General features: G+C 42.7%; 1 protein-coding gene across 1 annotated transcript in view; it reads right to left on the bottom strand.

Annotated features, from left to right (window-relative positions):
* Window positions 1–12,140, bottom strand: part of TMEM212 (transmembrane protein 212) — a 63,484-nt gene extending 51,344 nt beyond the window's left edge. Inside the window, exon 1 of the mRNA XM_073626228.1 lies at window positions 11,894–12,140. Coding sequence (XP_073482329.1) covers window positions 11,894–12,052 — 159 coding nt within the window. The 5' untranslated portion in view covers window positions 12,053–12,140. The remainder of the gene's footprint in view (window positions 1–11,893) is intronic.
* Window positions 12,141–15,523: the final 3,383 nt, after the last annotated feature.

The following is a 15,523-nucleotide window of genomic DNA, read 5'->3' as shown; positions in this document are numbered from 1 at the left end:
TCAGTATAGGTGGCATAGTTATACTGCATATGGCCAAAGGTTTGTGCACACCTAACTATCACGCCTATTTCTTATCGCACATCATGGGACACAGAGCCATAGTAGTTACTATGTGGGTTATAGTCCACCTTCAGGTGATGGACACTGGCACACCCTAAGACAAAAAAGTCCACTCCCTATATAACCCCTCCCATTACTGGGAGTACTTCAGTTTTTTTGCCAGTGTCTAAGGTGTTGGTCACGAGTAAAGATGTGATGTGCTGAGCTCCACTGGAACAATCCTTGTTGGGGCTAGCCATGCAGCCGGATCTATTCAAAGTGTCTTTTTGGCCGAATTGATGGTACCCGAACCTTGTATCCGAAGAAACGAGGTTTTGCCTGTAAACGCTTCTCTTTTAGAGAGCTGGACCCAGTATTTTTGGAATTAAGGCCATAAAGTTTTACTGGTGCTATTACAGGTCCAGGATTGTGGGTTTCCCCCAAGGATCCCCAGCTCCTGAAGGTTAGTTAATGGAACCCACCGTGAAGGGTGAAGATTGGGTTTTACCACAGAAAACCCTGCAGCGGGAAAGGTAAGTGGAGTTTTTCTAAGAAATTTTTGGCTTTTCTTATGAATGTCTCCTTTAGTTTAGTGAATGTTGTCATGCCTTTGTGTCACCACTGGGGGCTGTATAGAGCACATACCTTCTCATGATTCATCAGAGAGCTCACGTTGTGTCTGGAACAGCAGCTTCTTTTCCTCCAGCCAGCAGCAGACCTCCGGTAAGTCTGGGGGGGTTTTCCTCCCCACCAGATGCCCCCCACCTGTGCTATTTTCTCCCCCTCTTCACAAGGAAAAAGCGCTAGGAGAAAAGAAAAAAAAAAGAATGGCACGCCGCCCTACTCGGCGGCTTCCAGCCTCCCACTTCGTCCCTTGTTTCCCCCTCACTGTACGATCCCATAGGATCAGAGGCCCGCGCTCGTGCGGCAAAAGCTTTTTTTTAAATAAGAGGAGGGGGCAGGGCTTAGCGCGGCATTGGCGTCCTCCAACGTCCAGCGCGGAAAAGTGTGTTTAAAAAGCACCATTGTTACTGCTGCAAGCTGCAGAGGGACACAAGAGCAAGGGTGGCATGAAAGAGGTTTGGTGACACAGGCATTCCTTTTGACACATTTACTGTTGCATCAGGCTGAGCATTAATAGCAGTGGCAGGGCTGGACTATTGCTCAAGCAGTGGATGTGATCCTTTTGGTAGTACCTCTGCTTTGTGCATCAGGCTATGGTCAGAAGGGGGGGTAAAAGCACCTCAAAAAATTGCTCTAGAAAGACTTCTACAGCCACAAGTAAGCCTAGAACCATCTCAAAAAAGATGGCATCCTCCCCTGAGAGTGATATGGCTGGTCAGAATGAGCCATCAGGGACAGTGGGTGTTGCAGCTGCTCTTAACACTACAGCCCCTGTATATATTACTAAGGAGGTTTTTTCCTCAACCATTTTAGGCTTGGAGCAAAAGATTGACGCTGACGTTGGCCTTTTTCCTCCTGCATCACCACAAGATCCCCAGTAAAGCATATAGGAAGTCTATCTTGCCCCTCCTGATCACGGCCGCCAAGGGATGCATCCCATTGTTCTGGAAACAGACACAGCCTCCGACGATCACCACTTGGTTAAAAAAGGTTGCCGATATAAGTGCTATGAAAGACCTGGTAGGCACTGAGAAAGGCCTCTATGAGAAATATACTAAAAAATGGTACTACTGGCGCAAATTTGTATACTCTGAGCAGTATGCAGGAATAGTTCTAAATCCCCCATGAAGGACACTTTTGGAGAGCTCTCTTGCCTACATAGGGTATTAGACCGCTGGATTTCGCCTCCTCCTTGTCTTCTTCTTCTCTGTTGGATCCCCTCGGGCCAACTTTGACTCCTTTGTAACACGGTTCTTCCTTGGAAAATTGACACACGGGGTACAGAGACTCCTCGTTCTGGATGATAATCATCCACATCTATGCGAACAGCTAAGACTACAAGCGCATTTATTCAGTTGTGTAGGTATCCTTTTCTGTACTGTTTTGTAAGATCTTTTGAATCCAACAACTGCAGTTGGTCTCTGTATTATACTGTGTATCACCTTTTTCTTTTATGCAAAATAAAGTATTGGAAAAAAAAAAAAAAAAGATTGATGCTTTAATCGCATCCCAGAGTGGAACTAAGCGTAACAGGCCCCGTCCATTACTCAGGACCCTCAAACTGAGAAACAGGGGACGAGAGATGACGAATTTCTCTCAGGGGACCAGGAAGAGGCTGGTGACTCCTCTTCTGAAGCGACTAATACGGAAGGATCAGGTTCACAAGAAAGGTTGTTGGTACAATCTCTCACTGAATTGGTCCGCTCTACATTTTTGCTGCCAGTAGCGGAATCAGTCGATGAGCCCACCTCTGGTTTGGGTTCGCTAAAGCCTCCCCAAACTATTCATGCTTTTCCTATCCATTCATTACTAAAAAAGCACCCAGATAAACAGTTTTTTCCTCCAATAAAGTTTTCAACACTTTATCCTATGGAGGAAGAGTTTAATAAGAAATGGGGGATTCCAGCAATTGACGCTGCTATATCCTCAGTGAACAAAAACTTGACTTGTCCAGTAGACAATGCTCAAATGCTGAAGGATCCAACAGATAAGAAGTTGGAATTCCTTTTTAAAAATTATATTTCGCTGGCAAGTTCAGTGGTTAAGCCTGCGCTGGCAGCGATCGGGGTATCTCAGTCCCTAAAGGACCAGTTTAAAGAGCTACTCAAGATTATTCCTGATCAGCAGGCCCAAGATTTGGCTGGGATATCAGAGGCATTATGTTTTACAGTAGACACTATGAGAGATTCTATTCTCCAGGCCTCATGGCTTATGCTAGGGCTGGTACATGTGCATAGAATGTTATGGTTGAAAAATTGGTCAGGCGAAGCGCCATGCAAAAAGCTCTTGGCCAGTTTTCCATTTCACGGTGAACGGTTATTTGGGAACGATCTGGATAAATACATCCAAAGAATTTCTAATGGAAAAAGCTCCCTTTTACCAGTTAAGAATCTTTAAACGCTTTTCTTTTAAACAAGCTTCTTGTGCCAGGAGCATCAGCCTCCAGGCAGTCATGTCGGCCTCCATCGTCAGGTTCAGGAGGTAAACCTCAGGGTCAGTCCCAGGATCAAAAGAGGCCCAGGGGGAGGAAACCCACAAAACTAAATACTAAATCCTCCTTATGAAGGGACGCCCCCGCTCGCTCGAGTGGGGGAAGACTTCTGCAGTTCTCAAGGGTCTGGCAGGAACAGTGTCGATACAGATCGGTGGCTTCCTCAATATCTCCAGAATACAAACTAGAGTTCAGAGAGTTCCCGTCTCCTCCTTTTCTCAGATCAAACCTTTCCTAGAGATCCAGGAAAAAATAAGTCTCTCTTTCTAGCTTTGGATCATCTCTTGTCTCAAAAAGTAATATCGGTGGTCCCCTTGGAAGAAGCGAGGATTAGGATTTTATTCAAACCTTTTCACGGTACCAAAACCAAACGGGAATGTCAGACCCATTTTAGATCTCGAAGATCTAAACCGGTTTTTTAATATCCGCTCTTTTCGCATGGAGTCAATCCGATCAGTGGTCTCCATTCTACAAGGTGGAGAGCTGCTAGCATCAATCGACATCAAGGATGCTTATCTCCATGTGCCTATTTTTCCCGCTCACCAGAAATATCTACGCTTCGAGATGGAAAAGTAATTGGGAAGGTCCATTTGACATCTTGGATGTTCAAGGTGTAATGGTGCAAGTCCAAAGACCTATTCAATACAGTGAAAAATGCACGTAGACAACAAAAAATATGGGTACACGCTGATCAATGCAAATTGTATATGCCAAGATAATGATGCTGTATTTCTTTTTTCAGGAATGAATTCTAAAAATCTGACCTGGAGGAATCATGGATTCCAAAAAGAAGGAAAAATGACAACAAAAGAAAAGTTTTAAAGAGAGAAAATTTATCATCATCATCACAGGATTCATCTTTTCTCTAGTGACAATTTTATCTGTGGTAAAATATATCACAAACTGTTCCAGCTGTGCAGAGGTTAACAGGATTGAAGATTTATACAACAAAGACACTACATTATTCAGAAACAAAAGAGATGTAGACTCTGATATCAATATAGATAACAAAAGGGAGCAAGATATTGATATCAATACAGATGACAAAAGTGCAAAAACAAAAAAAACAAAAAAAAAATGCAAGCAGCTAGCTAAATCTCTCTATTATGGATAATACATAGTACATGCATAACATTTGCAGGAATGGAATCCTACAATCATATAGTGATATGTAAGAAAAAAGCTCTACATGTTTCGCAATTGAATGCTTCTTCGGGAGCTTATTAAATATTCTTGAATAAAATGACAGAGGTAGGTATGGATATATGGAAGATGCTGGTAAACTATGAACCTGAATGGCGAAACTAATCAACAGTCAGCAACGTAGCCTTGTAATCTTGATAGTTAGTAGAGGGAGCTTTTTATCAGAGAGAGGACAAGCTGTAATGTCTCAATGTAACTGACAGCAAAAATAAGGCTTAATGGAGATTTACAATCAGGCAGCGCATTCAGTTAGCACACAGCAGATCCAAACCATCTTTCCAGGATAGATACGAGGTTAGAATGGAGTCCAAGGACGGACCTCCGTCTAGGAGAGATGCCGTTTTTTTTTTGCAAAATTTTATTGTATGTTTTTGTACTTCGTGTGTAATAAAAAATGTATATATTTTTTTTATAATTGGTGCCTACAAAGTCCATCTTTGTTGCTCTTCTATTCTAAATTGTTGTTTAGGACATGGCACTGCTTTACCATCAAACTCCCACAGTTCCATCCTGTGTTGGAGTTTGCTAAACTTGTTAATACAAATGACAAACGTGATAATGAAATTGATATTAATACAGATGAAAAAAGTGATAACGACAATGATATCAATATAGATGACAGAGAGATAGATTTAGATATACTAATATCAATACAGCTGAAGATTTGTTTGGATATGTATGTGTAGGACAGGGATATGATTGCTGTATGCAATTGTATTTCATTCATAGTAATAATGTTGAAATCAAAGTTAAAATAGAATCTAAAACTAATTTTGTTACAATGCAGGGATCTTATAAACAAAACAACAGAACCGGAACCTTTGAATGTAATATAGTGGAAAGGGGTTTCTGGTCAGTATTTGTAAAAGGTAATGATTCAACAATTTGGTTTGGAGATGTTACTAATAATATGATACGATCTGGGAAATTACTTTATCTAGTAGAGCAATTTTATTACCTATTACAAATGTTTGTAAAAATACTAGATCCAGAACATTTAAATATACTAGGAGATGAAAAAGGAGACATTAAAAGAATATGGGATTTTAACCACTTCCCGACCAGCGCACGCCGAAGTACGTCGGCAGAATGGCACGGCTGGGCAAATGGGCATACCTGTAAGTCCCATTGAATTCCCTGCCATGCCATTGCATGCGCGCCGGCCAGGAGCTCCGTGAGTCGGGTCGCGGGTCCCGCGGACTCGATCGCCGTGGGGATTCCCGCGATCGCCTCACGGAGAGGACGAACGGGGAGATGCTGATGTAAATCAGCATCTCCCCGTTCTGCCTAGTGACAGTGTCACTGATCTCTGCTCCCTGTCATCAGGAGCAGAGATCAGTGATGTGTCACAGCTAGCCCATCCCCCCTACAGTTAGACAACACTCCCTAGTACTGACTTAACCCCTCTCCGCCCCCTAGTGGTTAACCCCTTCACTGCCAGTGTCATTTACACAGGAATCAGTGCATTTTTATAGCACTGATTGCTGTATAAATGACAATGGTCCCAAATATGTGTCAAAAATGTCCGATGTGTCCACCATAATGTCGCTGTCACAATAAAAATCGCTGATCGCCGCCATTAAAAGTAAAAAAAAAATATTATTAAAAAAAATGCCATAAAACTATCCCCTATTTTGTAAAAGCTATAACTTTTGCACAAAGTAATCAATAAACGCTTATTGCAAATTTTTTTTTACCAAAAATATGTAGAAGAATACGTATCGGCCTAAACTGAGGAAAAAAAATGTTTTTTTAATTATTTTTGGGGATATTTATTATAGCAAAAAGTAAAAAATAATGCTTTTTTTCAAAATTGTCGCTATTTTTTGTTTATAGCGCAAAAAATAAAAAATGCAGAGGTGGTCAAATACCACCAAAAGAAAGCTCTATTTGTGGGAAATAAAGGACGCCAATGTTGTTTGGGAGCCACGTCGCACAACCGCGCAATTGTCAGTTAAAGCGACGCAGTGCCGAATTGCAAAAAGTGCTCTGGTCAGGAAGGAGGTAAATTCTTCCAGGGCTGAAGTGGTTAAAGTAACAAGAAAATTAGCACAAATAAGGATTAAAAATAGTATTACTGTGGTAGATATGATTGTTCCAGAAATTAAAGTGTCTCCACAGGCTTTAAAAATAATTTTTCCGGTGGCACTTTCCTGCTCCTTGGAACGCACTTCCTGGTTTCTAGAACGCACGCCATGAGCAGCGTCCAGATCCATCTTTGATCCCTTTACATGCCTGTTTTTATCAACTATTTTGTAAGTACCCATTTGTATATGGAATAAATCCCTTTTCAAATGCTACTTTTCACTATTAGTTCCATTTTTTCCTTTTTTGGTGTCTGGTGATTCTGTTGAGAAATTCCAACAAGAAATCCTTTGATCTGATGTGCACAACACCACTCTTGAGCTTCTCTGGATACCATTACATAAGCCTGAAGTGACCCTCATACTGCAAAGCTAGGGGTCATCACCATTTGGTGAGTGGGGGTGGCGTTTCTGCACCTGAAAAGTCCTGGAGTGTCCGTGGTCCATTGCACTTCAAAAGTTTTTTTTCCTATTGCGGATCAGAACATTCAGCACATTTATTTGGACTTTATTTACGTGTTTTTTGCTTTGTATATTCACATCTGCACTCATCTACACTTGGTTACACATGTTTAATAACATTTGCGAGCGCCACATTTCCACAATTTTACATAGGTTGTAGACCTACACAAGGCTGGAATTGGCTACAAGGCCATCACCAAGCAGCTTGGTGAGAGGGTGACAACAGTTGGTGTGATTATTCCCAAATGGAACACAAAAACACAAAATAACTGTCAATTTCCCTCGGTCTGGAGCTCCATGAAGGATCTCACCTCATGGAGTGAGGTGATCTCAAAGTAGCTGGGGCCATAGTCACCAAAAAACAATTGGTAACACACTACACCGTGAAGGATTGATATCCTGCAGCATCCGCAAGGTCCCCCTGCTCAAGAAAGCACATGTACAGGCCTATCTGAAGTTTGCTGATGAACATCTGAAGGATTCAGAGGAGAACTGGGTGAAAGCGTTGTGGTCAGATGAGACCAAAATCAAGCTCTTTGGCATCAACTCAACTCGCCGTGTTTGGAGGAAGAGGAATGCCACCTATGACCCCAAGAACCCCATCCCCAACGTCAAACATGGAGGTGGAAAGTACCTTATGCTTTGGGGGTGTTTTTTTGCTAAGGGGACAGGACAACTTCACCGCATCAAAGGGACGATGAACCAAAGGGACGATGTACCATCAAATCTTGGGTGAGAACCTCCTTTCCTCAGCCAGGGCATTGAAAATGGGTCGCGGATGGGTATTCCAGCATGACAATGACCCAAAACACACGGCCAAGGCAACAAAGGAGTGGCAAAAGAAAAAGCACATTAAGGTCATGGAGTGGACTAGCCAGTCTTCAGACCTTAATCCCATAGAAAAATATGTTGGGGGAGCTGAAGTTTCGAGTTACCAAACATCAGCCTTGAAATCTTAATGACTTGGAGAGGATCTGCAAAGAGGAGTGGGACAAAATCCCTCCTGAGATGTGTACAAACCTGGTGGCCAACTACAAGAAACATCTGACCTCTGTGATTACCAACAAGGGTTTTGCCACCAAGTACTAAGTCATGTTTTGGGAGGAGGTCAAATACTTATTTCACTCATTAAAATGCAAATTAATTTATAACTTTTTTGAAATGCGTTTTTCTGGATATTTTTGTTGTTATTCTGTCGCTCACTGGTAAAATAAACCTACCATTAAAATTCATGACTTTGTCAGTGGGCAAACATACAAAATCAGCAGGGATCAATTATTTTTTCCCTCACTGTATACTCAGTTGTGACATGACGCTACTTGTATATCAAGACATCGCTTGTATATCAAGTCAAAATTTATCTTAAAATTGTACTTGTCTTGCAAATGCTCTCAAACCAAGTTACTCTCAAACCAAGGTTTTACTGTATGTGAAAAGTGTGGTGTGCATTTGTATTCAGCCCCCTTTACTCTGATAGCCGTAACTAAAATCGAGTGAAACCAATTGCCTTCAGAAGTCACCTAAATAGTAAATATTCCACCTGTGTGTAGTTCAATCTCAGTATTTACAGCTGTTCTGTAAAGTCCTCAGTGATTTGTTAGAGAACTTTAGTGAACAAACAGCATCATGAAGGCCAAGGAACATGCCAGACAGGTCAGAGATAAAGTTGTGGTGATAAAAAAATATCCCAAGCTTTGAACATCTTGCGGAGCACTGCTCAATCCATCCATGGAAAGAGTATAGCACAACTGCAAAACTACCAAGACATGGCTGTCCACCTAAACTGACAGGCCGGGCAAGGAGAGCATAAATCAGAGAAGCAGCCAAGAGGCCCATGGTAACTCTGGAGGAGCTGCAGAGATCCACAGCTCAGGTGGGAGAATCTGTCCATGGGGCAACTATTAATCGTGCACTCCACAAATCTTGCCTGTATGGAAGAGTGGCAAGAAGAAAGCCATTGCTGAAAGAAAGCCATAAGAAGTCCCTGAGGCCCTGCTGAGGAAGGAGCGTAGCTCTGCAAACGCGTCGCCTACACGTCCCGGTACCCGGAAGTGACCTCATCCCACTGGCTCCTTGGCTCTCAGCGTGCGTTCCAGCGGCAGGAAGCGACGGCATTCACCGCCGAGCCTGTCCATCGGACACCAACGCCATCTAGACCGGGACCAGACAAACTCCAGTACACTCAGGCAACACTGCAAACATGTTTTTAATCATGTACCTTTTATGAGTACCACCTTTCCTAGTTTTATATAATAAACCTTATGGTATCTCTGCACTTAGAGTGGCGCCTTGTGATTTATATCTACAATAGCTAGTAGCCAATAGCTGCCCTTGCGTCGTTTTTGGTCCGTCAGACTAGCATACAGATGAACGTTTTTTTTTCAATAGGAATCGAGTCCATCGGAAAGATTTGAAACATGTTCTATTTCTAAGGTCAGTCAGATTTTTCAACAGAAAAGGCCTGATGAAGCCCACACACGATCGGAATGTCCGACTGATTCGTTCCGTCGGACCTTTTCTGCCGAAAATTGCTGTTCACAGATGCTCTCCATCCAATCTGACAGAGCTTGAGCTATTTTGCAAAGAAGAATGGTCAAAAATTTCACTCTCTAGATGTGCAAAGCTGGTAGAGATATCCCCAAACAGACTTGCAGCTGTAATTGCAGCAAAAGGTGGTTCTACAAAGTATTGGCTCAGGGGGGCTGAATACAAATGCACACCACACTTTCAACATATTTATTTGTAAAAAAAATATCATTTTCCTTGCACTTCACAATTATGTGCCACTTTGTGTTAGTCTATCACATAAAATCCCAATAAAATACATTTACATTTTTGGTTGTAACATGACAAAATGTGGAAAATGTCAAGGGGTATGAATACTTTTTCAAGGCACTGTATATAAGAAACCAGAGCTAACTCCGCCTACCAAGCTTCATCCACATACTACTTTTGGTAGGACTGATGTTTTAAAGAGAATGCAACATGAAGCAAAATAATGTTATTTGATACGGAATTTGAATTCCTTGCTGCATGTAAGTCTAGGTTCACTTCTATGCGGTTGCGGTTGATGCGGTTTGTTTTGCGGCACATTTTGTGTTTTAGAACATGCGATTTTGATGCATTTTTGCATGCAGTTTTGTTTTCTCTCTAACAAACTGTGAATAGCTGGTTGTTAAGGAGCAGGCAGCCGCCGCGTCCTTAACAACTGATGAGTTATCAGCTGTCAGTGAACTGACAGCCGAATGTAAAGAAAAAATTTCCGGCTATAAAAAAAAAATCTGGAAAAAAACAGCATGGGGATCCCCCTAATGCATACCAGGTCCTTCAGGTCTGGTATAGATTTTGAGGGGAACCCCGTGCCAATTTTTTTTAAATAGATGGCATGGGGTCACCCCCAGAATCCATACCAGACCCTTATGCGAGCATGCAGCCTGGCAAGTCAGGAAAGAGAGGGGACGAGCGAGTGCCCATCCCCTTTCTGAATCATACCAGGCCACATGCCCTCAACATGGGGGGGTGCTTTGGGGCAAGGGGCCCCCAAAGCATCTTGTCCCCATGTTGATGGGGACAAGGGCCTCTTCCACATGTTAATGGTGACAATGGCCTCTTCCCCACAACCCTGGCCAGTGGTTGTTTGGGTCTAAAGGCAGGGGGCTGATCAGAATCTGTAAGACCCCTTTAACAAGGGGCCCCCAGATCCCCCCATGTGAATAAATGTGGGGTACATAGTATCCTTATTCATTCACCAAAAAAAAAAAAAAAGGTCTAGTGTAAAAAATTACAGTAGGCAGTTTTTGACAATTTCTTTATTAGAAAAAAACAATGTCCCCTGAAGCAAATCCATCGTCAATTACAAGGCCTGTCTCCACAGGTTATCCGGAAAAAAGAGGGAAAAAAATGGTCCACACTCGTCAAAGGCTCACTCCATCTGCCAGCTCCGCCATCTGACAGTTCTTAAATAACTAAGAGGTGAGGCCACCCGGTGACATAACCGGATGACTCCACCCCTTGTGGCGTCATCGGCCAGGGGCATCCTGGGCCAACAATGTCACAAGGTGGCAGGGGTCACCTGGTGATGTCAGTGGGTGGCCCCGCCCATTAGTTATTTAAGAACTGGCAGGCGGCGGAGCTGGCAGACAGCGGGAGCGGACCTTTTTTTTTTTTGGGCCAGCGGTGGCAGCTGGTGTCATGATTGACGATGGGTTTACTTCGGGGGACATTGTTTTTCTTTTTCTTTTTTAGAAACATGTATCATAGGAAACCATGTTAAGTAGACTGTAGTAAGCTGCAAAACGCATAAAAAAACACATGGGTGTGAACCTAGTCTTAGTGCTGAGGCAGTGAAGGTAAGCTAATTCAACTTCATTGTGAGTGACAGTAAAGAGCTGAAGGCCTCATGCACATAGGGGTCATACAACATAAAAAGTGGGTATAAAAAGCGACTCTGCCAGGAGGAAAGGTGTCTAGTAAGGATAAGCTCAGGCATGTCCACGTGCCCACACCCGCCAGGAAGCTAACACTCCGCAGCGCTAATCACAGGTAGTGAGACATTTCCCGATCTGTGGCTGCACACATCAAAAAATGTCTCACTACCTGTGATTAACGCTGCGGAGTGTCAGCTTCCTGGCGGGTGCGGGCACGTGGACTTGCAAACATGCCTGAGCCCATCTTTAGTGTCTAGGAGAGATGGCTAAAGTGTGCAGTGTGCACGAGGACATAACAAACAATGCATAAACATTTTCTTCTTAGAAAATAGTAGGTTGGTAAAAAAAAAAAAAATGTTCTTATAATATGAAATTCTGAAAAAATCCATTGATTTGTGGTAAAAGCAAAATAATCCGAAAATATTTCTTAGGTCTAGGGATAATCTCAATACTAGCATTGTCTTCAGTATTTGTATTTTGCTTTGCAAAATAAATAGTAACCAAGGCAGGATACTTTAGTAAAAAAAGGCAATAAATAATAAACATGTTATTGGTTTTCTTACCAGCGCTCCATTCCAGATAGGACAAGCAATCCGTACACTCCAGCCAATAAATAAAGGCTTGTAACTAAAAACTGGAAAAAATGCTATGACCCCTGAAAAAATACTTAAAAGGCCAAATGCAATGAGGATTCCACCAGCAATCTGATAGCAGCTCGTCATTTTCCATAAACCTGCTACTTATGCCTGTCAGGTGGACTGGGTAACTAATAGTGTTTTCCACACACTTTCAGTAAACTTCAGTTTCTTGGAGACTGTAGTTAAGACACAAATCCATTGTTTACTTGTGTTAACTCAACCTGTTGTTTGCTTTTAATTATTTCCGGATATGCTAGGACATGGCCAACAAATAATCAAGCTTGCGTATGTAAAATGTATGAAAAAAAATTTCCTCTGAGTCAAACTCTCATGTCTTTGTGTTAATCCCTTGTCTTTCCTGTGAAAAGAATGTGTTTTATAGTTACATCAGCTGCAGATTAGAGTCGTGTGGGGTAATTCATCCACATGAAGAATGTAGCAGCTTGGAACAAAGCGAGACACAGACCTATTACAAATCAATGCCAGCTAAAAGGAAAGTAAACACTAATAGTGAGCATAAATTTAGTTGTCTACACTGGGAAGCATTTATGGACATAGTTGTTCAAATCTGCTCTTTCACGTGCACTGCGTAATTTTTTATATTTGCATATTATTTTGCAGTATTTGCTACATAGATAATGTCACAAGAAAGTCTGTCTTCGATTATCCATGTTTGCTACACTTATTAATAAACAAATGCCTTGCTACTCAACATGCGGTCCACAAACTGCTTGTGTGGCCCACCACATCCTAGGCTGGGCTTGCCATCTTTGGGCTGGGGCTGCCAGATGCTGGAATTCTTATGCCCTGTACACACGATCAGATTTTCCTACAACAAATGTTGGATGTGAGCTTGTTGTCGGAAAGTCCGACATGCTCCATTGAACATTTGCTGTCGGAATTTCAGCACACAAATGTTTGAGAGCAGGTTCTCAAATTTTCCGCCAACAAAACTTGTTGTCGGAAAGTCCGATCGTGTATACAAAATTCTGTCGCACAAAAGTTCACCCATGCTCGGAATCAAGCAGAAGGAGCCGCACTGGCTATTGAACTTCCTTTTTTTCTGCTCGTCGTACATCTTGTACATCACCGCGTTCCCATGTTCTGAATTTTGGGCCAACATTTGTGTGACTGCGTGTATGCAAGACAAGTTTGAGTTAACATCCTTCGGAAAAAAATCCACGGTTTTGTTGTCGGAAAATCTGATCATGTGTACAGGGCATTACTGCTTTCCAGTAGCCTACACTGAAACATTGTAGATATTGTCAGGTGCAGCTCCATTCACATCTGCATTTTCCTTGAACACATGCCAATGAATCGGCTTCCCTCAAGCATGTCACACCAAAAATGTGCAAAAAAAAAAAAACATGTGAAAAACCGCACATGCACACATGGGGCCTTAATGACCAATAACCACCAATACTGGAAAGTTGAATTGTCAAATACGGCTACTGATCACCAGTGTCAGGGTTCACATAATACTGCTAATAAACACCTATGGGGGGGGGGGGATAAAAATTACTCCCACTGACCACCAATGTGGCAGGCTTAAAGTGATTGTAAACGATGTTTTCTTTTTTTTTTTTTTTTATAAATAACAAACATGTTATACTTACCTGCAAAACCCTTGCACAGAGCGGCCCCAATCCTCCTTTTCTGGGGTTATACTTACCTGCAAAACCCTTGCACAGAGTGGCCCCGATCCTCCTTTTCTGGGGTCCCTCATCGGCGCTCCTGGCTTCTCCTCTTCATTAGGTGCCCCCACGGAGAGCCGCTTTCCATGGAGGGCACTCATGCGGGCGTGCTCCCGAGTCCTGCTGCTGCGTCCATTGACACAGACAGCAGGACTCGGCCCTGCACCTGTCTCCCGTGTCACTGGATTTGATTGACAGGAGCGGGAGCCATTGGCTCCCGCTCCTGTCAATCTATCCAATAAGGTCCCGAGACAGCGGCTGGAGCTGCTGGGCTCATGCTCGTCGCTGGAATGGTCGGGTTCAGGTAAGAAAAAGGGGGGCTCCGGGGTGGCAGCTGCAGCACAGAAGGTTTTTCTCCTTAATGCATAGAATAGTATGTTCTTATAATATGAAATTCTGAAAAAATCCATTGATTTGCGGTAAAAGCACAATAATCTGAAAATATTTCTTAGGTCTAGGGATAATCTCAATACTAGCATTGTCTTCAGTATTTGTATTTTGCTTTGCAAAATAAATAGTAACCAAGGCAGGATACTTTAGTTAAAAAAGGCAATAAATAATAAACATGTTATTGGTTTTCTTACCAGCGCTCCATTCCAGATAGGACAAGCAATCCGTACACTCCAGCCAATAAATAAAGGCTTGTAACTAAAAACTGGAAAAAATGCTATGACCCCTCAATCTATCCAATAAGGTCCCGAGACAGCGGCTGGAGCTGCTGGGCTCATGCTCGTCGCTGGAATGGTCGGGTTCAGGTAAGAAAAAGGGGGGCTCCGGGGTGGCAGCTGCAGCACAGAAGGTTTTTCTCCTTAATGCATAGAATGCATAAAGGTGAAAAACCATGAGACTTTACAACTCCTTTAAATAACACTGCCACTGACTACCAATGCAGGGCCCTTTAATAAAAGTCACCAATATGGGGTCACCAATATGGGGTTTACAGCTCAACTCCGGGTAATAAAAAAGTTTATTTTTGCAGCGGGGTTGTGCCTACACTGCAAGGGTTAAGTGCCTGCTTTGTCCATGGGAAAGGAGAAACCTCTATACTCACACGATCCTCCACTCCACCGGCAAACGGAACCCCCCCCACAATCCAGCGGTGGACTGTTCCTGACATCCACATATCCAGAGAAGATCTGTGGAGCATGCTCTGGGCTTTATGACATTAGGACGTAAGACTGCTAGAGCACTGGAGTGCAGGAGCTGCAGGGACTGGTTTTGTGCAGGGAGGATTAGAGGATCAGGTAAGTATATCTCCCTCCATCTCTCCCCTAGACATAAATGAGCAATTAACCCTTTGCAGTGCAAGCACAGCCCCACTGCAAGGGAAGCTTTTTTTTTGCCTGGAATTCAGCATTAAATAACACTGTCATTGACCACCAGTGCATAGGGGTGGGCAGGGTTGCCAACCTCCCGTAGCATTTTTTACTGACAAAACATGAGCATTTTACTGGCGGATCACATTTTTTACTGGCATCCTGAGAAATTACAGAACTCCTATTAAAAACTAACAAGTGAATATTTGAGCAGTATAAACATTATATGGAAACACTGACAATACCTATAACAAAGTAATTTGCTTGATTTACACTTAAAAAGTCAACACAGGATGAAATTATCAGCCCCTGATATTTATTGGCACTTGTAAAAAAACACTGATTTTTACAAACTGTCAGTAAATTTACTGGCGGTTGGCAACCCTGGGGGTGGGGGGGAGTAGGGTTGCCACCTCATCCCTTTAAAAACATATAAGAAAATATAACAAATGAAATTATTTGCCACGACAGAGGCTCGAATCAGTGTGCCCCAATTTGCGACTGATAACGAACCAGACTGCGGACAGTGTGTTTCTAAGTGAAAA

This window comes from Aquarana catesbeiana, linkage group LG04 (assembly GCF_042186555.1).
Source record: "Aquarana catesbeiana isolate 2022-GZ linkage group LG04, ASM4218655v1, whole genome shotgun sequence".
Taxonomy (NCBI): Eukaryota; Metazoa; Chordata; class Amphibia; order Anura; family Ranidae; genus Aquarana; species Aquarana catesbeiana.
This window is presented reverse-complemented; position numbering and strand designations above follow the sequence as displayed.